We start from the raw sequence: 27,294 nt of genomic DNA, 5'->3' as shown, positions 1-27,294 counted from the left end.
CCCAGGCGCCCCTCACGTCCCCTGTGTTTAAAGGCATATGGATTGGGGCGCCTGGGTGGCTCATTTGCTTACGTGTCTGGCTTTTGATCCCACATCAGGTCTTGATCTTGGGATCGAGAGTTAAAGCCTCACATTGGGCTCCACGCTGGGCATACAGCCTACTTAAAAAAGTAAAAATAAAAACAACCCAGGTGCTGGGGTGGTTGGTCTGCCTTGGGGACTGTTGGTTAACAACACCGTGTCCCTTGCTGTCGCTCTGAGGCCTCAGTGGCGGTAGTCGTTCCAGCCTCTTCTTATGTAGCATCATGGGAAGATGTCATTCTTGTCCTTTGCTCTGATGGCTTTGCCTTTTTAATTACATTTGGTTAAAGCGAGCGAGCTGGTATTTAATTCTGGTGACTGTTAAAGCGTATGGTGTTGCATTTGACTGGTGACCCAGTGAGTGTGACCTTGACCTCATTGCCACCCAGTACTTGCCTGGATAACTCAAAAATGCAAAGAAACTCTGAAAACTGAACAGTCCATCTGTGCGTCTCGAGGCGCTCATCAACGTCTCCTGGGTTGAGGTACTGACCTGAGAGCCCATAGTACCCTCCCCCCCCCCCCCCCGCCCCCACCTCCAGTCTGGGGCCTGGCTTGCACTGGCAAATACTCTGAAGCAGCTTTGCTCTGACTGACTTCGGGTCTGCCGTGAGGACCCTGCTGGCAGGCCTGTCCACCGTGCCCAGGAGAAGGGGCTTTGGGCTCCGCGCAAGGAATAATTTGCCCTCCGTGCGACGATCTGACCTGCTTTTCTCTCGGAGAACTTGTGAGTTGGAGACCCCTCCTGCCCTGCGCACGCTTGTAGGAAACTCAGGAAACTTAAAACGCTCACTTCAAACAGGAACTGATTGATGAAGTCAGTGATCATTGATTCTTTTTATTTTTTAATTTTTTTTTTTTCAACGTTTATTTATTTTTGGGACAGAGAGAGACAGAGCATGAACGGGGGAGGGTCAGAGAGAGAGGGAGACACAGAATCGGAAACAGGCTCCAGGCTCTGAGCCATCAGCCCATAGCCCGACGCGGGGCTCGAACTCACGGACCGCGAGATCGTGACCTGGCTGAAGTCGGACGCTTAACCGACTGCGCCACCCAGGCGCCCCGGATCATTGATTCTTTAACGTGTGCCAGGCAGTGTTTGTGGCTCTGGAGGTTCAAAATTAAGAAGACATTATGTTTTAGGGAGAGAGACCGATAATGAACAAAAACCCCCCAAATAAGTACATAAGATGCCAGATAAATGCCTGAGAAAAGATACACACCCAGTTGTGTTTACAAAGCTGTCCTTCTAGTGGTGCTCGGCTCGGAGCAAACACTGTAGCATTTGCTGTTTTATTCGTAGTAACTTATTTTTTATTAAAAAAATTTTTTTTAATGTTTGTTTATTTTTGAGAGAGAGAGAGAGAGAGAGAGAGAGAGAGGGAGGCGCAGAGAGAGAGAGAAGGAGACACAGAATCCGAAGCAGGCTCCAGGCTCCGAGCTGTCAGCACAGAGCCCGACTTGGGGCTCGAACTCCCGAACCATGAGATCATGACGTGAGCCGAAGTCAGATGCTTAGCTGACTGAGCCACCCTGGTGCCCCTTATTAGTAATCATTTAAATACGATTGGTGCGGGGCACAGACTGTGAAGAAAAACGAGGAGTATTTGACTTCAGCAGAGTCCTCCAGCGCGGTGATGGGGCTTGGAGGGGCCGGGTGCTGCTTTGGAATTGGGAGTTCAGGGAAGTCCCTCCTGAGGCAGTGACACTGAGCTGAGAACAGGGTCACCGGCCTGCTTGATAGCCTGTGTGGTAAAGGTGGAGGCCAGTCGGGAGGGACATGTGGAGCAGTGAGTCCCCAGAGCGCGGAGACCCCCCCTTTCCCCCTCCCCCCTCCCCCTTCTGTCCCCCACCCCTCGCCCCAGCAGAGGCCTCTGTTGCGGGACAGGGCCCAGGGTGGTTTCAGAGCCCTGGGCGGAACACACAGCCCGAGGGGCGGCTGGAAACCAGTTGCTTCGGGCCTCGTGAACCGGGAAGACGTCGTTGGCCTTCTCTCTGTGCCATGGGAGGGGCTCGCAGAGTTCTGAGCAGAATTTGTACCGACCTGGTCTGCGATTTAAAAGCTCCTTCTGGCCTCCGGGCGGAGGCTGAGCTGGGGGTTGGGGGGGGGTGGGTAGAGTGGGGGCAGCCGTGGCCTCCAGGTCCGGGCAGGGGGCGCGGGCGGCTTGGCTGAGGGTGGTGGCGTGGGGGTGAGGAGAAGCGCGCAGGTTGAATGTGCTCTGCAGGGAGAGCCCGTGGGGCTTCATGCGGGTTGGGGGTGTGGGGTGAGGTTGGGAGCAGAAAGGCAGGGGCGCCGGCCAGGGTCTGGGCTTGTCGGCCGGCGGTGGGGAGATCGGGAGTTCTGTGCGGGCCGTGCGGGATTGGAGACGCCCACCGTGCACCTAAGCGGAGACGTCCTGTGGTGCGGCCAGCGTGGAAGTTCCAGAAGACGGAGCACGGGGTGCCGTGGAAGCCCGGGGCTGGGAGCTCGCCTGCGAGGGGGGCTTCTGGAGGGCGGGAGCTGAAACTCCAGGCCGAGGGCAGCGCGGGTCGGGAGAGGGCACGGCGTTGGCACCGGGGGGAGAGGAGAGGCGCCCTGGCAGCGTGTCGTGGGTGACGTGCTTGGCGGGTGCAGTCGCGCTGCAGGGGGCGGTGAGGACTGCGCGGTAGTGGTGCTTTGTAACCAAGATTTTAGGTGACCTGAGCGCTGTGCCGCCGAGTCGCCCTGACAGGGAGGTGAAGTGACCTCGTCTTGGGTTTCTGTTTTTCTGTGTCCGTTTGGGGAGAGACATAGAGATTTGTTAGTCAAGTCGCTTTGGAGAAATGGCTGAGCTTTCCCTGCCCAGAAGTAGCTCCTGGTAAGACGGGACCGACCGGACTCGTCCACCGCCACGGCCCTCTCCCTGGGACGCTGAGCCGCCCGGGCCACCAGGTGGTGTCACACCACCGTAGGGCAGTAAGGAGAAACCAACTTGAGGTGAATTTCCCAGGATATACTTAAATGATCTTTTTAACTTGGGGGGAGATTCATTCTCCCATTCCATTCATAGCTTCCCCGGCCCCGGCCCCGGCCCCTGAACAGGTGGGCCGCCCGTTCATCCTCGACACACCGTTGAGTCTCTTGCTTTTCTAACCAGATGGTAGACTTGTGAGATCTTTCCCTAGAAGTGTATAAAGAACTGTCTTTTGTCTTCTGTTGTGTGACTATACCTCGATTTATTTCATTGGCCCCTTACTGGTGAACATCTAGGCCCCCTGTATTTCGTAACTACAGAATGTGGCGGTGAGTAGCCTCGTTCATACGTACGTCACGTTGCACGTTGGCGAGTACGAACGACTGTCCGATAAATTCATAGGTGCAATTACTAGGCCAAAGGAAATGTGCTTTTTATATTTTAACAGATACTGCCAAGAGGTCCTTCATAGCTGTTGTACCAACGGACACTCCCCTTGGCCATTGAGAGGACCCGGTTTGCTACCTCGGTGCTAACAGAGTGTGCTCTCAAAGTGTTGGGAGCGCCGATCTTGCCGAGGTTTGAAGTGGCGTCGTTACAGAGTTTTATCTTCTGTTTTTCTTGTTCCGAGGCTGAGCACCGCTTTAGATGTTGAAGAGCCTATTTTTCTTTTATGTTCGTTCTCATTTTCTTGACCTGTTTTTCCTTTAGGAGGTCGGTCTTATCTGTAGCTGAAGAATATTTTCTAAATTAGGGCCGGTGGTCTTTTCTATGAAATAAAACGCAGATATTTGTCTCACTTCCTTGTCTTTTGATTTTGTGTGTGGCATTTTTTTATGTAAAAATTTTTGAGGGGTGCCCGGGTGGCTCGGTCGGTTAACCATCTGACTCTTGATCTCGGCTCAGGTCGTGATCTCGCGGTTGTGGGATCGAGCCCCGCGTTGGGCTCCCTGTTGAGTGTGGAGCCTGCCGGGGATCCCCTCTTCCTCTCTCTGCTCCTCTCTCCCACTCACGCCCCCTCCCTCAAAATAAATAAACATTAAAACATTTTTTTTGATGTCTTGGTAGATGAAGTTGTCCGTCTTTTTATGTCCTATAGATTTTTGGTGATGGACGCAGAGGTCTTTGCCCTACTCAGGGTTTCGTCAGGGTTGTGTCATCTCACTTTTGAGGTTTAGCCATTTGCTGTGGTTGCACTTCTCGGTGTAAAGGTGAAAGTGCGGATCCGCTTTCCTTTCTGCTCTAGGCGCTGTAGATGGTCGCGGCGGCCGAGTGCCACAGTGACTGTGACGCGTCTTTCCTCTGTCCCCGCCCATCGCCCTTGCCCTCACCGCCCCACGTCCCTGGAAACTTTTTCAGCCCCATTTCCACCTGTTCAGCACCCACTCCACTGTGGGAGACTTACCCCTTCCTCCACCGAGTGTGTCCCAGTCTGCTGTTGGGCCGTAAGGATTTTATAAACATACTGATCTGAAATCACATTTATCACACGCTTATTAGAATTTTTTATTTGTTTAGGAAGGAATTCTCCAAAGTGCCTTTCATTTCCACAACCTACTTGACTTGGGTCTTTTGTCGGTTGTCTAAAAACTGTAGTGTCGTGTTTTCCCTGCATTTATGGTTGTCTGAGGCAGGAGGGCACATTGTGAGTCCTTTATGCTGGGAATTGGGAGTGATAGTTGGAGATGTTCACTCCTGCTTTTCAGCCATTCACTGGAGTGGACAGATGTCAGTGTGGACATAGATGAACTCAGAAGCACCTTCCCCTGAGAGATGTTGTAGGATATCATCTCAGAACTTGGAAAATCTACTTTCTTTTCAACTGCACATGTCATGTTCACCAATCTAGACCCTAGTCTGGGCTGTAAAGTCTCAGTAAATATATGAGAATGATTGAGAACAGACAGAGACAGAGTCTCTGACCGCAGTGAATTTACATTAGAAAACCATAATCAGATGATATCTAGAAATATTCCAAGTTTTTGGCAATTAGCTCATCTAAATAATTGATTTGTCAAAGGAGAAATCGCAGGGCAAGTTAGTCTTTTGAACTGAAGGATAATGAAAGTCTAAGGATTTGTGGGATAAAGCTAAAGCAGTGCTTGCAAGGCAATTTATAATTTTAAATGTTTCTACCAGAAAAGAAGAAAGGTCTGAAAGCAGTGACCTTAGGTTGTACTTTGTGAAGACAGAAGAGCACAGTAAAACCCGAGTAGGCAGCAGGAAAAAGCGAACAGTAAGAAATCGGGGCCAAAGTCAGTGACCCAGAAAACAGAAACACACTAGAAAAAATTAACCAAGGCAAGATTGTTTCTTTAAGATCAATAAAATTGGTCAAAAAAAGAAAGGGCGCCATGCCCAGTGTCTCAAAGGAGGGCATGGTCGTCATGGAGTTAGCCGTCAGCGCAGAGCCTGACGTGGGGCTCGGACCCACAAACCGCGAGATCATGACCTGAGCCGAAGTCGGACGCTTAACCGACTGAGCCACCCTGGCACCCCCTGAAACCCTCTTTAAACCCTCGTCGTGTTTTCCTGGCTGTGGTTCCCTGAGCGCACTGCCATGCTGTTTTTCCAAGTCCTTTTTGTCACCGGTAATTTAAATGCCCTGCTCTCCTCCAGCCTCCTGAACGTCCTGCCCTGGCCCTCTGGTTAGATAAACTTTGTTTTTCTCTGATCCATGAAGTGTGTGTGTTGCCCCTAAGACATTTTTGCCTAATTCTCTGTGTGTGAATCTTTCTCCACTGTTAGCGTTTGGGAAGACGGCTTCTGACCTAGCTCCTGGCCGTTTGGAGCATTGCGCTTTGAACGAATGTTCTTGGGAAAATGTGTTGAGCTCCAGAAGGCTCAATTATGAACGTGCTTTACGATCACTTCTGCGAACCTGGCTTGAAATGCGTCAGTTTCTGCCGTTGCAGTTTGAGGACTTAACCTCGTATGAAAACTGTCTGAGAATTTTGAATATATCCGTTATTACTAGAAATATTTCGTATCAAGAGTGTCAGTCAGTTATTTTGAAGGCTGTGAAGAAATAGAATACTTATTTAGCTTTTGGTGTTTTACGAGTGACGACGTGTTGTCGTTAATCTGCATCATTTGGTTATGCTGAAACACATCTGTTAACTTTTTGGTTAAAGAGTTAGATAAACCGTGTCCATAAATATATTTAATGCTTCACAGTCACCCTAACTGCTATAACCATGGTTATAAACAGTATCCTCTTTAGTTCCTAAGACTGGAGACGCCCTCCGGCAGATACGATTCAGAAGTAATTAATAATACGACAGTCTTTTTAGTTGTCACAGGGGTACTTTGAAGAAGGACGCTGGTAATCTTTGCCTCCGGGTCTTCATACGTTGATCTCTGAGTTTAGATGAGTGGTTTGCTTGACAGTGAGGATGTTTTGTTGGTAACTCGAGAGCTTTTACGGACGAGGTAATCAAGCCCGTGTGCCTTACCAGGCTGTTGGCATATGTTTAAATAAAATGTATGACATGTCCCGTTGCTCTGGTTGATTTTAGCACTTAACCTTCTGAGTAAAACAGTTTTATGTGTTTTCTGTTTATACCTGAACTTATAGGTCAATTTCATGTTACTGTGAAAATGAAACTTAGATAAAACCTATCCAGAGTAGGACCCTCCCTCCGGTGGAATAAATGAATCATAGCGGTACATTTTTCAGAGGTAAAGTTGGAGAAACCTATATTGAGGGTTTTTATTTTCTTTTAGCTGTTAATGGAAAAATCGCCTGTGAACCTCTTAAAACATTTTAATATTGCAGCAAATCAAAAATTCAATAAAAAAAATGTTTTTATGTATAAAACGCCTATAGAGAGATAAGGCTATGTCCATTTTACTATGTTTCTGGTAACCACGCTTTTTCCTCCTTTTCTCTTAGGTTCTTGATTATTACAGACCATTTTCTGAAAAGCCCGGAATTGGTGAAAGCCATGTATGCCAAAATGAGCAATCAAGAAAGGTAACCCCAAAAACCAGTGTGGTTTTGAGTATTTAGCATTCCATATAGAGTATCCCGTACACATGAATGAAAAACTGTGTGGTTTCTTAGCTGGCACAAAATCTCTAACTACATGTTTCTGGGTCAGGAATGGTTTTAAATTGGCTGGTTAGCATTACCGCTCGGCCACAACAGGCAGTGATTTACGTGGGGCTGCGGAGTCCAGGTTGATGGCATCGTTCAGTGAGGGCGCGCTCGAAAACCGTGACCGGCACAATGTCAGGCTTGTCCCTTGACGACTGTCTGTAGCCTTGCAACGTGCTCCTGTTCGTAGCACCGGTGTGACGATGTGGGACGTGCTCCACCAAAGCTCGTAGGGACCCATAGGTATTTCCGGCAGAGTTGGTGCCCATCTGCCACCTCCCTGCCGTGGCAGTGGGAAGAAGAGTGCCCTCAGAGCACTGAGACCTTGGCTCCGTGCCTCGTTGTGATGGTGCTTCTTCACGTGCCCGTAGCCGGGCCCTTTACCCTGTTGGGGTTTGGTTTCCAGACCTGGACACGGAGAGGACGGTGTGAAACGATTTCCAGTATGACTCCGGCGGCTTGTGGCTTTCCTAACCTCACTGGAGACGCTGCCTCGGGAAACATAAAACTTAACTTAGAAATCCCAGGTCTAATGATGAAAAACTGTAAAAAATGTTAATCTTTTGATTGTAGTCACCATTTGTATAATTGCTGTGGTTTTGAAATTCTTACGGTATATTTGGCTTCCAACAGTTCCGGGTATGCTCCTTCGTTGTAGTCTTGTTGAGGAACTCTCATATCTTTAATATCTTTGACAAAGAGGAAAAGTTTGTGCTTTTAAAGTCAGTTTAAATGCCGTGTTTATGGGGTGCCGGGGTGGCTCAGTCGGTTAAGCGTCCGACTTCGGCTCAGGTCAGGATCTCAGTCCATGAGTTTGAGCCCTGCTGACAGCTCAGAGCCTGGAGCCTGCTTCGGATTCTGTGTCTCCCTCTCTCTCTGACCCTCCCCCGTTCAAGCTCTGTCTCTGTGTCCCAAAAATAAACGCTAAAAAAATATAAATAAATAAATAAATGCCATGTTTATAAACCCAGTGCCCCCGCCCCACCATATGCATACTTCTGTTGCAGAAAAAGAATTATTCATAGTTTTTGACCTAAAATATGTGACACAAGGAACAGGGCTATAAGTTAGGAAATGGCTTTGCAGTGAAGAATACCTGAATGCGAGGAGAATAATGCCTGGTTGAATTGTATTTTTTTTTTTTAATGTTTATTTATTTTTGACAGAGAGACAGAGTGTGAGCAGGGGAGGGGCAGAGAGAGAGGGAGACGCAGAATCCCAAGCAGGCTCCAGGCTCCGAGCTGTCAGCGCAGAGCCCGACGCGGGGCTCGAACTCACAGACTGCGAGATCATGACCTGAGCCGAAGTCGGACGCTTAACCGATTGAGACACCCACGTGCCCCTTGAGTTGTATTTTAATGTGCAATTTTGTATTCTTCATATTCCTTACAAAAGATCAGTGTTTAGGCTGCTCCATTATGTAACCAAGATGGTGCCAGACTAAACGTTTTCCGTTTTTATTTAAAAAAAAGTCGCAGCCACTGCTTCCCTTCATGGAGCATCTGCTCACGTGTCACTGCCCCTCTTTACTTTTCTTCCAAAGGAGAAGCGCTTTCATTTCCTCGTGTCACTCGTACATCGTATTGTGTCACACACCTGCGTGCTGCCTTGTGACAGCGCCCTTGGGCTGTCAGCCTGAGAGGGAATGGATTTTGTCTTTGATTCTGGGGTGCCCACGTTTCCCAGACAGTGATTGGCACGTCACAGGTGCCAGAAAAGGTTGTTTGGATGAAAACATGAGGCAAATGAATTTTGTCTTTTAATGTTTATTTTATTTATTTATCTGTTTGTGTGTGTGTGTGTATGTGTGTGAGAGAGAGAGGGAGAGAGAATGAGCAGGGGAGGAGCAGAGAGAGAGAGGAGGACAGAGGATCCCAAGCAGGCTCCATGCTCACAGCAAAGAACCTCATGTGGGGCTTGATCTCCTGAACCATGAGGTCATGACCTGAGCTGAAGTCGGATACTTAACTGAGCCACCCGGGTGCCCTGCGAATGAATTTTCTTATTGTCGGGAAGGTCTATCCAGTAAGTGCGCTTACTCGGGTCATACCATCTGCCGCGTCGGAAACCTCAGGGTCCCCTTTCCGGTTCCCGGGTCAGTGGCCTTGCTGAGGTAGCCATCCCCGTGTCTGGTGAGCTCGCTCTCACCACACCTTTGCTTAACCCTTACGTCCTCTTTGACTGGACTTTGGCTGTGGCCTTTTAAAAAATTGTGATAGGGCGCCTGGGTGGCTCAGTTGGTTGAGTGTCTGACTTTGGCTCGGGTCACGATCTCACAGCTCGTGAGTTCAAGCCCCGTGTCGGGCTCCGTGCTGACAGCTCGGAACCTGGAGCCTGCTTCGGATTCTGTGTCTCCCTCTCTCTGCCCCTCCCCCAGTCATGCTCTCTCTCTGTCTCAGAAATAAACAAACATTGAACAAGATTTTAAAAAGTTGTGATAAAGGACACATAACTTCAGATGTACTACAGTAACCGTGTTCACGTGTGCAGTTTAGTAGCGCTCTGTACACGACACCGTTGTGAGGCCAGCCTCCAGAACTTCCTCACCTTCCAAAACCAGAGCTTCCTTGTTAACAGCTCCCCATCGCCCCTCCCCCAGCCCCTGGCAGCCATCATCTGACTTTCTGTCCCTATGATATTGATGACAGCGAGTGCCTCCCGTAAGTGGAATCCTGCAGTCTTTGCCTTGTTATGACTGGCTTATTTCACTTATGATAATGTCCTCAAGGTTCATCCGTGTTGTGTCAGGTGTCAGAATCTCCTTCCCTTTTTTTTTGGTTTAAAATTCTTTTAACTTTTATTCATTTTTGAGAGATAGGGAGGGAGATACAGAATCCGAAGCAGGGTCCGGGCTCCAAGCTGTCAGCACAGAGCCCGTCCCGGGGGCTCGAACCCACGAGCTGCGAGATCATGACCTGAGCTGAAGTTGGATGCCTAACCGACTGAGCCACCCGGGCGCCCCTCTCCTTCCTTTTGCAAGGCTGAATCCTCTTCCGTTGTGTGGATGGACCGCGTTTTGTTTACCCACTCATCCGTCGGTGGACACTTAGGTTGCTTCTGCTGTTCAGCTCTCCTGAATCAGGCTGCCATGACCATGGGAGGGCAGCCGCCTAAAGTCCGATCGTTCTGATGTTTGTTTCGTACTACCGGCATGGATCTCGCCCTGCCGTTTCAGTGGCAGGTCCTGCCTGCCCAGGACACGGTTAAATTCCATGGTGTGGCTGTTTGAGGCCCTTTATAATGTTGCTTCATTTCCAACCCCTGCCCCTTCTCTCCTGGTCACCACAGTGGCAACAGAGAACTCCTCCAGTTCTTGAGTCCTTCCCTGTACTTGCTTGCCTTTGCATGTGTCCCTTTCTCTGCCTGGAACGTCCTGGCCCCCGCCTCCCCTCCTCGTGAATGTACACCTGACCCTTGAGCCCATGGATGTGAACTGCACAGGTCCACTTATGTGCCAGGTTTTTCCAGTAAGTACAGGACTGTAAGTGTATTTTCTCCTCTTCCTTCTGTTTTCTTTTTTTTTTCTTCAATTTAAAAAAAATTTTTTATTTATCTTTTTTTTTCAAAAGCTTTTTTTTTTTTTTTTTTTATGTTTATTTATTTTTGAGAGAGAGACAGACAGGGCATGAATGGGGAAGGGCCACAGAGAGGGAGACACAGAATCTGAAGCAGGCTTCAGGCTCCAGGCTGTCAGCACAAAGCCCGATGCGGGGCTCGAACTCACAAACCGCGAGATCATGACCTGAGCCGAAGTTGGATGCTCAACCCTCAACCGACTGAGCCACCCAGGCGCCTCTTCATCTTTTTTTTATTAGACACCGAGCACGAGCAAGGGTGAAGGGCAAAGGGGGAGAGAGAGAGAGAGAGAGAGAGAGAGAGAGAGAGAGAGAGAGAGAAAGAAAGAGAGAAAGAGAATCTTAGGCAGACTGCATGCTCAGGGTGGAGCCTGACCCAGAGCTTGATCCCACAAATCTGGGATCATGACCTGAGCCAAAATCAAGAGTCGATCCTTAACCAGTTGAGCCTCCCAGGCGACCCCCCCACCTTATGATTTTCTTAATAACCTTTTCTTTTGTCTAGCTTACTTCATTGTAAGAATATAGTATATAACACATATAACATCCAAAATATGTGTTAATCAGCTTATGTTATTGGTAATGCTTCTTGTCAGTAGTGGGCCATTAGTAGTTAAGTTTGGGGGGAGTCAAAAGTGAAATATGGATTTCTGACCCTATAGGGGGTAGCTGCCTCTGTCCCCTGTGTTGTTCGGGGTCAGCTCTACACTTGTGCATTTAGGTCCTTTTCAGAGCTCATCTGAGCTTTTTGTGGTGACCGCCTCGAACAGCTGGCTGAAGGGCCTGAGGCCTCAGTGCTGATGGTGTCTGTGCTGGTGTGTGTGCAGGGGGGTGGGGGGGAGGGCGCAGGGAGGAGGGGAGTGGGGGGGCTCAGCAGAGGCGCTCCGTCTGTGATCGAGGAGAGGCTCTTGGGTTCCCTACAGACCCCTTTTCAGGCAGTAACGGGGAATTCTGCGCTCAGAGTGGTACGTTTGCAGGTTAACAGGATGGAAAAGATTGAGTTTTTCTCAACAGGGACAGGCAGTGAGCGAACGTGCTTCCTGTGCATCTACAATGGATGTTCTAGGCGGGCGCCACCTCTGTGACGGCGCTGAGACCGCGTCCTGTGTTTTGTGGTTCCCGTGAGGGGCTCCACTCGAGAGCCCTGTGGGGATACGCGGTGCTTCCTCCGAATCGCCTGACGAGGTGCCCTGGCCTCGGCCCCCGCCTGCTGAATTGCAGTGGCCCGTCGGGTTAGCGGCTGCTGGATTTAAAATCGAGTGAGGATCGGTCAGTGAAACAGGCGGTGTGTTCCTTAAGTGCCTGCTGGTGGTCCCTGGGGCCTCGAGGTGATGGCGAGACACCGCCCCTGCCTTTCGTGTGGGCGGGCCTGGCCGGAAGGTGCTGGACGTGTTTTGCTGCCCTTTCCTGGAGCAGCTGCTTTGGGCTGTGCCCTCGGTTGACTCCAGGCCGCTTGGTGAGAAGCGGTGGCTGCGGAGTCCCAGGCAGTTCCCGTGACTGATTGGCAGAAACGAGGGTCTGCACTTACACAGTTCTCTGGTCCCCCTTCCCAGTGAGTCGCACTATCATTAGATTGACACAGCTGCCCTCGGAAAACACTATTGTAGTTTCCAGGCTTGTGATCTCTGTAGCAGGGTAACGCGCACAGCGGCGGTGGTTCCGTGGCTCACTGCTTTGGAGAAGTTCCCTCCTCTTGTGCGTCCGTGTTTCTTCTGTTGGATAGGGGTACGGATGGTAGCCTCCCCGTGACATGGCCATAACTAATTGAAACGTAGGATGAAGGGATCAGTGCCTGGCATGCGGTCATCACTCAGTCAGTGAGTTGCTTCTGTGCTCCTGCTCTTCCGCGTCCTGACTTTCCCTCCGGGTAGCACCCTACAGCCTTTTCACTTCATCCTCGAAAGACCCCGCGACATAGGTGTCATTCTTGCCGTTTTCCACGTCGGGATCTGAGGCTTTGTGGGTTAAGGTATTTGCCCTGCCAAGGTGGCCGGCCTAGTGTTTGGACTCAGCGTGTCTGATGCCAGAATCAACAGTCTCTCCTTCCCCACCACACAGGAATCTCGTATGCCTGTAACTTAGGGATGAGCGAGGTTGGTTCGGCCACGGCTTTGTGCCTGCCTGCATCTTGGTTAGCTTGTCCAGGTTAATATAGGTTTTGGCCTTTATGGCACACCATTCAACAAATGGTATCTGTGGGGCGGTCCAGATGTAAATTCCCAGTTCGTTGGGGCCATCAGCCCTTAGTTGAATTGCAGACATTTAAAAAAAAATTTTTTTTTTAACGTTATTTATTTTTGGGACAGAGAGAGACAGAGCATGAACGGGGGAAGGGCCAGAGAGAGAGGGAGACACAGAATCCGAAGCAGGCTCCAGGCTCTGAGCCGTCAGCACAGAGCCCAACATGGGGCTCGAACTCATGAACCGTGACATCGTGACCTGAGCCGAAGTTGGACGCCCAACTGACTGAGCCACCCAGGAGCCCCAAATTGCAGACATTCTATTTCCAGAAGGAGAGACTATTATTACGTGCCCTGCTCATAGAACTCACGCCCTTACAAGCCCCCCCTGCTTCTTGGTACCTCACTCCAGTCCCCCCACAACCACCTTACCCATTTCAGGGTGGTACAGGTGTGGCTATTAACATTAAGCCTGCATTGGGCACCTGGGTGGCTCAGTCGGTTGAGCATCCGACTTTGGCTCAGGTCATGATCTCACGGTTTGTGGTTCGAGCCCCGCGTCGGGCTCTGTGCTGACAGCTCAGAGCCTGGAGCCTGCTTCGGATTCTGTGTCTCCTTCTCTCTCTGCCCCTCCCCTGCTCATGCTTTGTCTCACTCTGTTTCTCAAAAATAAATGAATGTAAAAAAAAAAAAAAAAAATTAAAAAAAAATTGAGCTTGCATTAATCTAAGCAGGACTTTCAGATATAAATTTTGCTATAGAATTTTCCCTTAAATGTATATATTTCCCTTATATGTATGTCTCTCTTTCTCTCTCTCTCTATATATATATATTGCCTTTTTTTTTTTTTTTAATGAAATGGGAATCCTGATTTTGAGGGCAGACTGTGTAACTATTTAATCAGAAGTGAATCAGAAATAGAATGCTAATGACAGCCAGTGGTCGAGAGAGAAAATTACAGAAGCTTCGGTCTGCATTAAGGGGTGTGTCCGGTGAGCCTGTGGCAGCCTGAGTGAGGACTTCTGGGTTGAAGAAGGATGGAGGACTCTCACACTGATGTGTGACTTTAGATAGGTCGTCTCTGACGTCTCGCTTCTTCGTTCTTCACCTCTGGGAGACTCACCAAGTCAGTGAGTGAGTAGGACTGGTATTTTGTTACGTTTCCAAGGAAGTGTGCAGAGTGGTTCCCCTGCAACTGGAAGGAGTCAGGCTTCCCACATGACATCCCCCGGGTCCCGGATCACACGGCACTTTTCAGTACACATGTTTTCTGGCTTAGAAATGGAGGGGCAAATGTAATCCACCGTTAAAATACATGATTTCGAAAAAAAATTCTTCCTTGAGCTGTTAAGTCCCACGTGTGAGTCCCACATTTTGATGAGACGGATGGTTTTTGATGGTGGCTAGATGTAGGGGGGGGTTGGACAGTTAGATGGGGCCTCTGGTTGAGCCGGCCCCCTTGTAAATGGCAGACGAAAGTGTTTGGACCCACTCCCTAATGATGGCAGCCGTTAAAGGTTTTTATTGACAGATAACAGAATAGAAGTCAGATCATTTAATGAAGTATAACTGATTCTCAGGTGATAGTTAAACTTGACTTGTATTTTTTTATTTTGAACATTCATGTTCTGGTTCCCCCCCCCCCCCCCCCCGCCCACTTAAAATCACTTAAGTCCTCGTCTGCTCTGCTGTCCCGTGTTACAGTCACACAGTAGAGGTGCTTCGCCCGAGCAGGGAGGAGTGTGAGGGTTGAACGGCCTCTGCTGAGCCTGTAAAGAAGGCAGCATCTGCACCTGTTACCATATCTGGGAGCCGCCGCTTCCAGGCCTCCCTCTTTGTGTCTGTCCCCTGGGACTCCAGGGCCTTCCTGCCTCTGCCTGACAAACTTGGGTACCACCCTGGGCCTACTCTTTCTGTCTTGGACCTCACACAACGCCTTCAGAGTCTGCTCCTCCTTTTTCTGTGCTCTGTTCTGAGTCCACGAGGTGCTGAGTTCCCTGAAACCAGAGCTTATGACTTGTCATACCTAGCAGCCATTGTCACGCTTTCCCAGCTTAATTTTTTTTTTTTTTAATTTTTTTTTCAACGTTTATTTATTTTTGGGACAGAGAGAGACAGAGCATGAACGGGGGAGGGGCAGAGAGAGAGGGAGACACAGAATCGGAAACAGGCTCCAGGCTCTGAGCCATCAGCCCAGAGCCTGACGCGGGGCTCCAACTCACGGACCGCGAGATCGTGACCTGGCTGAAGTCGGACGCTTAACCGACTGCGCCACCCAGGCGCCCCATGCTTTCCCAGCTTAAAAAGAATATTTTTAGCACAGACATCTGGGTTCCTTTTGGATCATACCTAGTAGGTAGCCTCCTCCCCAGCGTTCCCGGAAAGTCGACCTGCCTGGGGAAAGCGGAAAGCCTGGCTTTACGGCCTGAGAGCACCCCATTCATTTTTTAAAGCTTCTGTGTGAATAAGGGAAAACAAAAATAACCCTAGTACTGCACTGTTTGTTGTTCTTCTGTACTCAGTTGAGGGGGTCATCTGTTTTATTTTGGATTAATAATTGCTGTAAGAAATCTGAAGGTTTTAGGAGTTTTGAAAACCAGTAAGGTCTGTGTGTGATTTTTTTTTTTCCCCCAGAAGGATGATCTTTCCCATCATTTGGCAAAAATACAGGAAGAGTTTGGTATAGTTTCATTTCATGCTTGAAACTTGCAAGAGTAAACAAATTCTTTTTTTTGTTTGTTTGGTAAGAAACGCTCCAAGCCTACTGTAAGTGAATTTCCCCTATTTGCTAAGCATTCCTGTCCTTTCTGGTTTAAAAATAAATGAGAATTATACATGTAATCTCAAGTCAGAGCGTAATTTTGAGAAACATCCTGCTTGGTTTATGCTGGATAGATTGCCCTGGGTGAGATTTGTTTTTTTTTCTCAGAGAAGGAAAGAGTTTGTTGAATAGAAATACTTATGGGATAATGTAAGTGTTGATGTAAAATCGAATAGGTCTGGTCTTCAGATTTATGTCTTGGTAAACTAAAATGATGAAATAAACAAAGCCAGCCTTCACAGGAAGGACAGCAAAGTGAGTGGCTGAGGCCTGTGGCCCAGGAGTGAGAGCTGGAATCCTGTGTCTGGGTCCTGATGCAGCTCGGCACGTGTGATATGGGGCGTGTGAATTGGCCTCACTGAGCCCTGTTTGCCGTTCTTAGTGCAGGCCAGTGGCAGTGCCTGTCTCTTGGAGTGTCAGTAGAGTAAATGAGATCCGTGTGTGTAAAGCGCTCAGTAGCCCAGGAGTGAGCTGTGAATGGATGTGAGTCCCCTGAACTTTGCTGTTGTTGATATTGTGTACGCGTTATAAAACTTGACAGCATTTCTGAAATAACTGAATTAAGGGCTCACAGTAAAGGGCATATAACAGGGGCTCGTTTCTGTAGCCACGTCACATCAGAGAAGTCAAGATTTGAAAAAACATGTAACTGATGAAGATTGATTTTATTCACAAAAAATATTTGCCCTAGTTAGACATTATAAACAAAGTAAGGAATTTAAAAAATTAAAACATCCTCTTAAAATGCGCTCTGTAAATATTTTTGGTGTGGTGCAATTTCAATATTTCGTATTTATGTAAAATTTTTTTTATGTTTCACAGAGTCACCTTGTTGGACCTTATGATAGCGAAAATCGTGGGTGATGAGCCACTGACCAAGGATGACATCCCTGTGTTTTTGAGCCATGCCGAGTTGATTGCAAGCACGTTTGTGAATCAGTGCAAGATCGTGCTGAAACTGACCTCTGAGCAGCACGCTGACGATGAGGTACGAGGACAGGTTTCATAATCTTGAATGAGAGAGGGAAAGGGAGATTTTCTGACCTAGTCTGGTCCTCCGTGAGAATTTCTCTTTTAAAGCTTTAAAATATAGTGCGTAAGTAACATATGGACTGAGTGTGCCCTGCCTCCAAATTCGTCTGTTGAAAGTCTGGTGGCCCACGTGATGCTGTTCGGAGGTGGGGCCCGTGGGAGGTGAGAGGTCCTGAGGCTGGAGCCCTCGTGAATGGGATTAGTGCCCTTATGCGAGAGACCTCGGAAGGATCCCTTGCCCCTTCCACCACGTGAGGACATGGTGCGGTTGGCCATCTGCAGCCCGGAAGAGGGCCTTCATTGGAACCCAGCCGTGCAGGCACCCTGACCATGGACTTGGAGCCTCCAGAACTGTGAGCCATAAATGTTGTCTCTAAGCCCTCCAGTCTGCGGTGTTCTGTTACAGTGGCCCGAATGGATGAGGACAGTATCCTCGGTTTGGAACAGTTAGGAGAACACAGGTAAGGGAAGACAGTGCCCGTCTTCCATCCAGAGTTAACGACTTGAAACAAAATTCTGGGTAACGTATTTTTCCAGGCAGCTACCGTCAAATGTATGCATGCACACGTGCACAAACATGTATTATGAAAAATGAAACCATGCTGTGCTTTTTGTAAGTTTCTGTTTTTTCTTCTACGGAATGTAAGTTTTATGAGGGTAAAAGTTTTGACTCTTACGTCCCTATGTTCATGGTACACAGTAGGCATTTAGTATCGGCTGACTGCATGAACCGTCCATTGTGAATGTCATGAGAAAAGCCAGGGTAGCATTGTAAGTAAAGAACTTGCCACAGCTTGCCCGTCTGGCATTCAGGCTGTTCCCACTTGTGCTCACTGTCGCCAGGGCTGTGGTACATGCCTTCACAGTTACATCTTTGTACGTTTGCCTCGTATTAGCCTCAGCGTGAAATTGCTGCCTGTAAGGGTGTATCCCGTCTTAAAGCTTCTGGTACACATTTTAAATTGCCTTCCAGAAAGTTTGTTTCTTCTGTCCTTGTAGGAGATTCGCGATCATACACCAGCCTGGTCAGCTTCTTCAAGTATTTTTTTTTATGCTCCTCAAGGCTGCCCTGGATCATTCGAGTCTTTACCAAGGGGATGGAAGCTAGTTTATGCCAATTCCGCTTCCCTTCTCTTTGCGTGAGAAAGTCTCTTTATTTTTGTCTGTCCCATCTTCCTTCCCTCCTGTGTTAAAGTTAGAATGGTTCTTTCTCTGGAATACTACTCAACAGTAGAAAGGGATGTGTTTGTCACACAGGCAGAGAGGAATCGCAAACCTGCTGCATGAGGGTAGCCAGAGTAGAGCGCGAAACTTACCAACAATAACAAAGCCTGCGAAACGTCACCAGGGGCTGGAGGTCTGGAGGGGTAGAATTGATTGTGGGGGGCACGAGGGAACGTTTTGGGTAATGGAAAGGCTGTACCTGGCCGTGTATGTTGACACAACTGTGTACCATACACTCAAGATGGGCGTATTTTTATTGTGTCAAGTATACGTCGGTAACACTGACGTCTGTGGGAATGATGGGTGGGAGGGGCCGCCCTCCACAGGACCACCCACCATGCGGATCCGTAGCGTTTTCCAGGGAGCTGTGCGTGATGCCACGAACCTCTTAGCTTCCCTTGTAACCGCGGGCCGCGGTTAGGACTTCCACTGTGACAGTAGATTTCCTTCTCGGTGAATGTACTGTTTTTCAAGGTTACTTTGCTGTGGATTTTCTGTGCCGCGTTCCTACAGACCACATTTGCACTCGCTGGCAAAGCTGGTACTTTCATTCTCATTTCTGTGCTAGAAGAGCCAAATCTCAGCTTCCTACTGCCTTTCCTTCCTGGAGATAGATTGGCCTTTGTTTCCAGTAGGAGGAGCAGTGAGCTGTGCTTCTAAAAAGTTTCAAAAATCAATTCTCTAGGAGACAGAAAAGGAACTAAAACTTAGTACTTGGTTAAGACCCAGCTTTCAACTTTTTCAGGGCACTTGTATTTATAGTACAGATAATTTCAATATTGTCATAAGAAATGACCTGATGAAACTAGTTTTTTTTTTTTAATGTTTATTTTCTTTGAGAGAGAGAGAGAGAGAGAGACAGACAGACAGTGTGAGTGGGTACAGGCAGAGAGAGAGGGAGACACAGAATCCGAAGCAGGCTCCAGGCTCTGAGCTGTCAGCACAGAGCCTGACATGGGGCCCAAACTCACACACCACGAGATCATGACCTGAGCCAAAGTCAGATGCTTAACCAACGAAGCCACTCAGGCGCCCGATGGAACTTTTTATATTGAGGAAAGTTTGTGTATTTCTTTCAGATAGTTTCATTTCTAAGATGGGAGGAAATACTGTATATTAATAGATAGAAATTAACTTAAGTTTATTTACTTATTTTGAGAATGAGCAGGCAGGCGTGGGGCAGAGAGGGAGAGAAAGAATCCCAAGCCGGCTCCGTGCTGTCAGCACAGAGCCTGATGCAGGACTGGAACTTACGAACTGCAAGGTCATGACCTGAGCCAAAACTAGGAGTCAGACCAACTGAGCCCCCCAGGTGCACCAATAGATAAAAATTTATAGACCGTTTTCTTTTGAGAACTGTCCTGTCTTCCTTCCCTTCTGTCTTAAAGCTAGAACGGTTAGAATGGTTCTTTCCCCAGTAGTTCACTTTGTAAAAACTCATTAACCTCCACCCTCCTGACTTGTGCACGTTACCGTGTATGTGTTCTCCTTTAAGTTAGAAGGTTTTAAAAAAGCCACAGTAGTTTTTAAGAAGACCTCTAACCTCAATATTTCAATATACCATATACCCCGTGGCTACTGGGGCTGGCCTGTACTGACTTCTGAGTCCATCGTTAAATGTTCAGAACCCCCTGAGATGTTAAATACTCCAGGGTAGAGGTATTTACACCGTGGAAACCAGCAAATGCCGCTGATCGGGGCTCCCCACTCCTGCCTCCTCTCCCTGTCTCCCCCAGCCAGCAGACAGCAGACCACTGCATTTACCCGGCTGGGATATCCGTAGGACAAGATACCCAGGAAGGTTCTTACCATGCTGTGGCTGAAAAATTGGAACGAAAAGTCGTGTTTGTATCATCTGTGTGTTAATTTATGTAATTGTGTGCCTCTAAAATCCTGAGGGTTTTTTTTTTTTTTTTTTTTTCCATGCCGCCTTAGTGAAAATAGTCTTAGGTTCTCACATTAACGTGCGTGCTTCTGCCTTTGGTATTTTGTGTGTACCCTTTTTTCTAGTTTCTGATACATTTTTGTCGCTCCTAGTGTGCTGTTTATCTCGTAGGACTGACGGGTCAGTTAGCTTTGTCTCGAGCCTTCGTCTTGTTGCTTGTGGTGAGCCTGGCCTTTCCTCTGAAAGTGAAAAATATTTCCTTCAGTTTTGTATTTTCTTGTATTTGTCCGTTAGGAAAATGATCTTCGCTTGTGGGTTTCTCATCCTGTTTCACTCTGCATTCCCCAACTTCAGTTGTAATATGTTTCTGTAGTAGGCATTTGAATGAGAACGGGTAATCTTTTATTCCACAGACTGATAAGGGATTAAATATTTGTGCTATGCAGATAATACTTGCTTATTCAGTAAAAAAAGTTCACACTGAAGTCAGCGAAACAAAAAGTCCTCATTCTCGCCCAGCCCTCCTGTTTTCTGCGGATAGCTTAGCGTATACTTTTTTCTTTTCCTTTCAGAGTTTTTTGTATGTACACGCCTGTGTTTTGCCTCTTGGTTCGGTCCATTACTACTTTTTCTGTGTGTCTTGTGCACTTCCTCCTCCTTCACAGGTGAACAGTGTCTCACTAGATCGATCTGCCAGAACTTTCTCATTGACCGTCTGTCAACATACACCTCAGTTGCCTCCAGGGTTTTGTTTTAAAAACCTTTTCACAGATAATGCCCCAGTGTAGGTGTCTCTGCAATTTTGGACCAGCTGATCTGGAATTATAAATTCCTGGAAGTCGAATCGCCGAGTCAGAGTCTGTTTATTTAAAAATTTCAGGAATATTTCTAAATGCCGTACCAACAGAGCATGAGAGTGCGTGGGTTTGCGGCCTTTCACTAATCTGGTTTGATTACCATTTTTCGTTAATTGTTTCGGTGTCCAGCATGTTCGCTTTTTTGTGTGTCAGTTTACCTTTTAAAATAAAGTTATTAATGAGCATTTTCAGAAAATTGGTGTTTTTGTCACATATGCAGGAAACTTTTCTTTCCCCAGAGTTAATTGTTTGCTTGAATTTATCTGTGATATTCTTGGCCTTTTAGAAGTTTTACTTTTTGTTTTTAATCTAGTTAGGCTTACCAGTTGTATCCTTCTGGTTTCTGAAGGTTTTTTTGTTTTGTTTTTCTCTTACATATTTTATAAAGCCATCTCCAGTTAGACTGTGGAAATACACACCTGTATATTCTAGGGGTTTGTTTTGTTTTGTTTTGTTTTTTGGTATTCTGTCCACATTTTTAACTGGCCTTGAATTTATTTTTGAGTAAGGAGTGAAGTATAGATCCAAGTGAATTATTTATGTCTTGATGATCCAAGAGCATATAATCTTTGGTAAAGGACGGCTTGGATTTGAATCTTGATTTCCTTTATCATTGGTGTCTGATCTTCATCTTGGAAAAGTTACTTACCCTCTGTGCCTCCGTTTCTATACCAGTAAGATGAATGCTATTTTTTTTAATGTTTAGTTATTTATTTTGAGAGAGAGGTGGCCGCGGCGGTGGGGGGGAGGAAGCGTGTGCGGGAGTACGCACAGGGGAGGGACAGAGAAAAAAGGAGAGAGAGAATCCCAAGCAGGCTCCGCACCATTAACACAGAGCCCGACGACGTGGAGCTTGGGGCTAGTGAGATCATAACCTGAGCGAAAACTAGGAGTTGGACGCTTACCGACTGAGCCACTGAGGCACCCCTAGACAAATGGTATTTCATGTAGGCATTTCGTGTGCTGACTGGTACATAGTTAGTGTTTCCCAAATATTAGCTGTTAATTGTTGTATCAATGCCATTTAGTGAGTAATCTCATCCTTTCCATTAATTTTAATGTTACTTTTGTCATACATTAAATTCTTGTATAATTTTGGATCCCTTTCTGTATTTCCAACGTTTTACAGAGAGAACCAGTGAGATACTAACAACCGTCAAAGAAGTCAGAGCTACGTGTTTTATAGGCACTGAAGGCCTGCTGGAATGACTTAAACAGAGATGCAAACGCTGGTCTGTGCACAAGGCAGTAATTAATTACATTCCAGCCAGACACAAGTAATCTGCCTTTCTGTAGATAAGAGTCATTTGCATAATTATCAGTTTTCCACAACGTTAAATTTTGTAGGGGTGAAGTCAATCTTGCCAGATGGTGTGGATGGGAGACAAATCTTTCTTCCCCCTCTTGTGCCCATTGCAGAGTCCTGTTCCTTTGATGTGCCTGTGTCTTTTTTCCCCAGAGCCCAATTCAGTGAATAGGGTTTTATAATACTTGTAAGTAGCAGAAGGACATCTCGCTCATTCCTCTTATTTTTTTATTATTTTTTAAGTTTATTTATTTATTTTGAGAGAGAGAGAGAATGAGTAGGGGAGGGGCAGAGAGAGGGAGAGAAAATCCCAAGCAGGCTCTGTGCTGTCAGTGCAGAGCCCGACTCGGGGCTCAAACCCACAAACTGTGAGATCGTGACCTGGGCCGGAACCAAGAGTTGGATGCTCAACCAACCGAGCCCCCCAGGCGCCCCATCCTGCTTTTTAAGAGAATATTTTTCCTAGCTGTTTTTTCATTATTAGTTTCCAAATGCACGTTAGAAACACATTAGTAATAAAAGGATTCTAATGACTAAAAGTGGGAATGTGTTAGGTGGAGATAGATAGATTTTCACTGGGGTTGATTTCAGTTAATATCCTAGAATTTAGGAGCTGGAAGGAAACTTCTAGATTCTCTCTTCCAACCCTCTGATGTTACTGTTATCTCTTTATCATGGAAAATTTCCAGCAGACTAAGAGAAAAAAGTATCCTGCAAGCCCATGCCCTGCATCAGCAGCTCTCCTCTCCGTTAATTACTTTTCTTGTTTTGTCCACAATCCCACCGTCCGCCCTGCGTTGAAACAAAATTCCCACGTGTTTCATCAGCCCGATGTTTTATGTGTCAAAAGGTGATGAGTCACACAGAAGTAAACCACAGTTAGCACACACCTAAAAAATTAGCAATGTAATTATGATACTCAGGCTTTTCCCATTATCCAGTAATTTTGTTCTAGTTTATTCCTTTGAATCAGGATACAGATAAAAGTCCATGCACTGCAATCAGTTGTATCTCAAATATCCTTTAATATACATGGTCTCCTTTCTTGCCCCGCCCCCCCCTTGCTAGTTCTTTTTTTTTTTTTTTTTTTTTTTTTTGCTAGTTCTTGATGGAAGACACTGGGTTGTCTTACCTGTAGAGTTTTCTACAGTTTGGATTTTGATTGTAACTCCGTGGTGGTGTTTAACATATTCTTCTTCTCTTCCTGGCATTTCCTGTGACTGATAATTAGTTCCAGAAACCTGTTCACATTTGGGTTAGGTTTTTGTGTCTTTTTTTTCCCGATAGTGTTTTATTGTTGGCGATGAGTGCCTTCATCAAGAGGCACGTGACGTCCGGTTGTCTCTTTCTGTGATGTTAGCACTTGTAAATGACTGTTCCCTAGATCCCTTCATTCTTTGGGCATTGCAGATGGTGGTATCTTGACTTTTATCATTCAGAAACTTCTCTTAATCAGCTATCAGGTTACCCACAGTACACCGTGTTTATGAAAAGTACAACAAATGCTTGTTTTTTTCCTCCCCCTTTGATTATCAGTCTTCAGAGTAAGGAGTTGGTTTTGTGGCATCATCCAGAGATGATGAGTGAATTGCTTAGGTTTTCATCACCATCGTGAAGTCATGGTTTTAAAGCCACTTGATTTATCTTCCGTCCACTTCAGCTCTAATTCTTCCTGATGTCCTAATGTGCCATTGCTGGCCAGTGGGACCTTCTTCAGGTTGTTTCTGGTTCCTTCTGACGGGATCCCGATAGTCGCTCCTAGTTTCTTTGCTCTCTCTGGCATGTATTCTGCCCCAGCCCTCGGACCAATCAGCCTCTTCTGGAAGGAGGAATGGTATCTGGCGATGACAAACAAGGCATTCAAAATACGCGTTGTTTCTTGCTGTTTATTTTGAGATTTCAGAATGCTAGATTAAAATATTACCTTTAAATCTCCTAACTGGAGAAAAATAACTACACAGTTAGAGTTAACCCATCCGAGTAATTTATTTTTCTTTTGAAGAATGTTGTCTTTATGACCTAAACGTATAGCATCTACCACATTTTGTCCAATAGCGTGTACTTTAGAAACTAGGGTCGAAATCTGCAGAGGATTGGATTTTTGACGTTTTATTCAGATTACCTAATGCCGTATGGTTGGTAGTTGGTAGTCTCTTGTTTGTGTAGCCCATTTGACGATCAATTATTACGTGAACTGACATTTTCAAATAATACTATCTTTCTCTACCTTCCACCGTACTGCATATGTAAGTTTTTATTTCCCCAGAAATAATGCAAGTTCCTGCAGCCAGAGTTCTTTCGACCACAGCATTTTACAGGATTCCTGTGGACAAGAAATTAATGTATTTCATGGGATATTTGTATCTTTAAAGTAGAACTTGCTTGCTGGGAACACTTTAAAAAGAAAGTATTTGCATAAATGTTATGTATGTAGCTAGTAATTTTGAACATTTGCTCCACTGTTGGAAGGTATTTTTGCTTGAATAAGAACTTTTCTGCCTCTTTGCTCCCGGAAGACACATAATGACACATAATCTTGCGTTCTTGATGGCTGGTGCTGCTGGTAGTGAAAACGATTATTCACGTACATTTTTAATACTTCTGTCTCATTCTCGATCGTTTTGTCTCTCTCTTCAGACACTCTCCACAAGCACCACCTCTTTAGCAGCTACTGTAACATTCCATCCTCTTGCCTTACTTGTAACAGTTGCAGACCATGTAGCTTGACTTAAAAGTCACGTTTTCTGTTTTTAGGAGGCGTTGGCCACGATTAGGCTTCTCGATGTCTTGTGTGAAATGACCGCCAACACCGATCTGCTCAGCTATCTGCAGGTTTTCCCTGGCTTGCTGGAAAGAGTGATTGGTGAGTGAAGCGTCACCCTTATCATCATGTTTAATTGAGGAATCCTCGGCTCGTCACACTGAAATAGAAGTCCAAACACAGATCCTTAATTTTCATTGTATTGGTATATTTTTGAGATTATTTTTGGAATAGTCTTTCTTAACAAGAATCATTGTGTTTTGGTAACAGCTCAGGCTTTTGCCACTTGCCTGCTGTGTAACTCAGGACGCCTGGTCAGTAGATGAGAGTCCTAACACGTGTTCCACAGGCTGCACATAGTGGGCGTCTCCTCAGGGGTGTGTGGTGTGGGGGGTTGTGATGATGGGGGTAGTAGTGATGATGATGGTGCCTTTTATATCAGTTTTCCAAATTTGCTAGTAGATTTTTCCCAATTACCTTCATGGACACAAAGAATAGTGCCCTACACATAGTAATTATGCATTCCGTTCTTAGAAGAAAATGGTTTTACACAAGAAGCCATTGTCTGGAATACCATCTTTGCTAAAAAGCTGTTTGCAGCATAATTCAAGTAGGACCTGTTCCTTGTGGCTAGCCATGCTTATGGTGTTGTTATTTGCTGTTCTCTGTTTTTTTCCTTTAAAAAAGACCATATTTCTGGTGGAGATGTGTTCTCCAAGAAGGATGAATTGTGTCTAGGTGGGCAGACAAGTCAGCAGGGAGCTGTAGAAGATATTTAGAATCTCATGTGAGTGTTTTATTTGGAGTGCAGTGCTTTTAGTGATGATCAGAATAAAATGCCACAGACCTGCGAAACAGAATCATTGTTGAAAACCGTGCGTGTAGCCAAGGCAGCCATGGGCTGTCCACCCAACTCTGCCAAATTACTACCCTCTGTGAGCTTGAGTTGTTCGTTCTGAAATGGAGAAAATGATACTTGCCTCTACTAGGTCTGTTGAGAGTGTTAAATGAGAGAATGTGGAAACACGTCACTGCAGCTTCTGGAAGATGATCTATTTTCGTGTGCTGTCTGAGAGGCATCTCATAGAGCATGACAGGGTTACTCCTTTTGAATGGAGCCAGAATAGATTTCTGGAGACTACATGCTGCCTTCTGATGATCTGCACAATGAGAAAAAAGTCAACATACTTCTTGGTTTCTGTCCTATGGCTCACTGTAGAATAGGTATTGCATTTTAGACTTAGCGGACTGTGGTTGTCACATGAGTTCCTTCATAAAGAAAGAATGTGGGGTTGGAAACCTCTTTATAAGAAAGATTGCAGAAAATTTTTAGCTAACTTTCCTTTGTGGATAGAAAGTCCAAGTCGGGATGATCCCTGTGGCTTATCTCCCCCAAACCCGAGTCATGAAAAAATTTAAAACGAAAGAAAGAGTCTTCTACTTTTCATTTAAAGAAAGCTTTATTTTATAATAGTAAACATTTTCTTCTGGAAAAGAAAGTTCATTGTTTTTTGTATAGATCTTTTACGACTGATTCACGTGGCTGGCAATGACACTGCGAACATCTTCAGTACCAGTGGTTGTGTAAAAGCAGAGGGTGACGTCTCAAACGTGGCTGAAGGTTTTAAGTCTCATCTTATTCGTCTGATTGGAAATCTGTGTTATAAGAATAAAGATAACCAAGACAAGGTAAGATGATTTCTGAGGATGTTTCATATGTATATGGCTTCCTTTCGAATGTGATATTTAGGATTTCGAATATGTACACTTTTCTGGAATGAAAGTTTGCTTAGAAGGTAGTTGGAGATGCTAGGTATGTGCATATATCCCACAGATATGCATAACGTGTCATGTTTGTTTATATCAGGGTTTGTATTTTTATAGCGTTGCTTTGTATGTGTCCTCCGTGTGTTTGAGTCAGTCTCTTTTCTTATAAAATATCAATGTTTGTCCAGAGCCTGGGCATTTGAACACATTCTTACTATCACGTAGGAAACAGTCAATAAAAACAGATTTAAAATTTAAATCTAGCATTTGAAATGCTAGAAATTTTGAAACACACAGTAGATACGTAATAAACGGTAGTTATGGGCCATTATGTTAGTAATAAAAAAAAAAAAAAAAACCCTTAAATCTGACCAGCATTTCTGGATGATTGCATCGTAAGCATTTCTTTTAGATGTTTTGAAACTGATACAGTATTTAAGTATTAAGTCTTTGGAAACTCAATAAACTGCCCCTGGAAACCTCTTTTGTGCTGAATAGCTTAGGTGGAACTACACTGACACATGAAAAGATGAGAAAAAAGATGGCGGGAGAATTGGACCACATGCTTAACACTGAATTAGCCTGCCTATATTTCACTGGAATTTTCTTCAGGTGGCACTTGTTTTGCCTGATGAAGTATATCAGATATATGTGTGACAGATATATTTTTTCCAAGATGGCTGCAAACACATACCTGGAGTTTGACTCTGCCACTCTCCCATCAAGGATTAGCATTTATTTCCCCATTCTCTTCAGTTTGATGACTAAAGCCC

At 46.0% G+C, this 27,294-nt stretch overlaps 1 protein-coding gene across 5 annotated transcripts in view; it reads left to right on the top strand.

The window, feature by feature from the left end:
- Positions 1 to 27,294, top strand: part of ATXN10 (ataxin 10) — a 166,517-nt gene that overhangs the window by 49,693 nt on the left and 89,530 nt on the right. For 4 of the 5 annotated variants that reach the window (XM_086712012.1, XM_086712009.1, XM_086712010.1 and 1 more), the window contains 4 exons: positions 6,910 to 6,990; positions 16,512 to 16,677; positions 24,748 to 24,856; positions 26,274 to 26,443. In XM_086712012.1, the coding sequence (XP_086568138.1) occupies positions 6,910 to 6,990; positions 16,512 to 16,677; positions 24,748 to 24,856; positions 26,274 to 26,443 (526 nt within the window). The remainder of the gene's footprint in view (positions 1 to 6,909; positions 6,991 to 16,511; positions 16,678 to 24,747; positions 24,857 to 26,273; positions 26,444 to 27,294) is intronic. The other variant, XM_086712011.1, reaches the window with a different exon arrangement.

This window comes from Puma concolor, chromosome B4, assembly GCF_028749965.1.
Source record: "Puma concolor isolate L17-30 chromosome B4, mPumCon1.1.hap2, whole genome shotgun sequence".
Lineage (NCBI taxonomy): Eukaryota > Metazoa > Chordata > Mammalia > Carnivora > Felidae > Puma > Puma concolor.
Note: the sequence above shows the minus strand (reverse complement) of the source record. Positions and strands in the feature narration are given on the sequence as shown.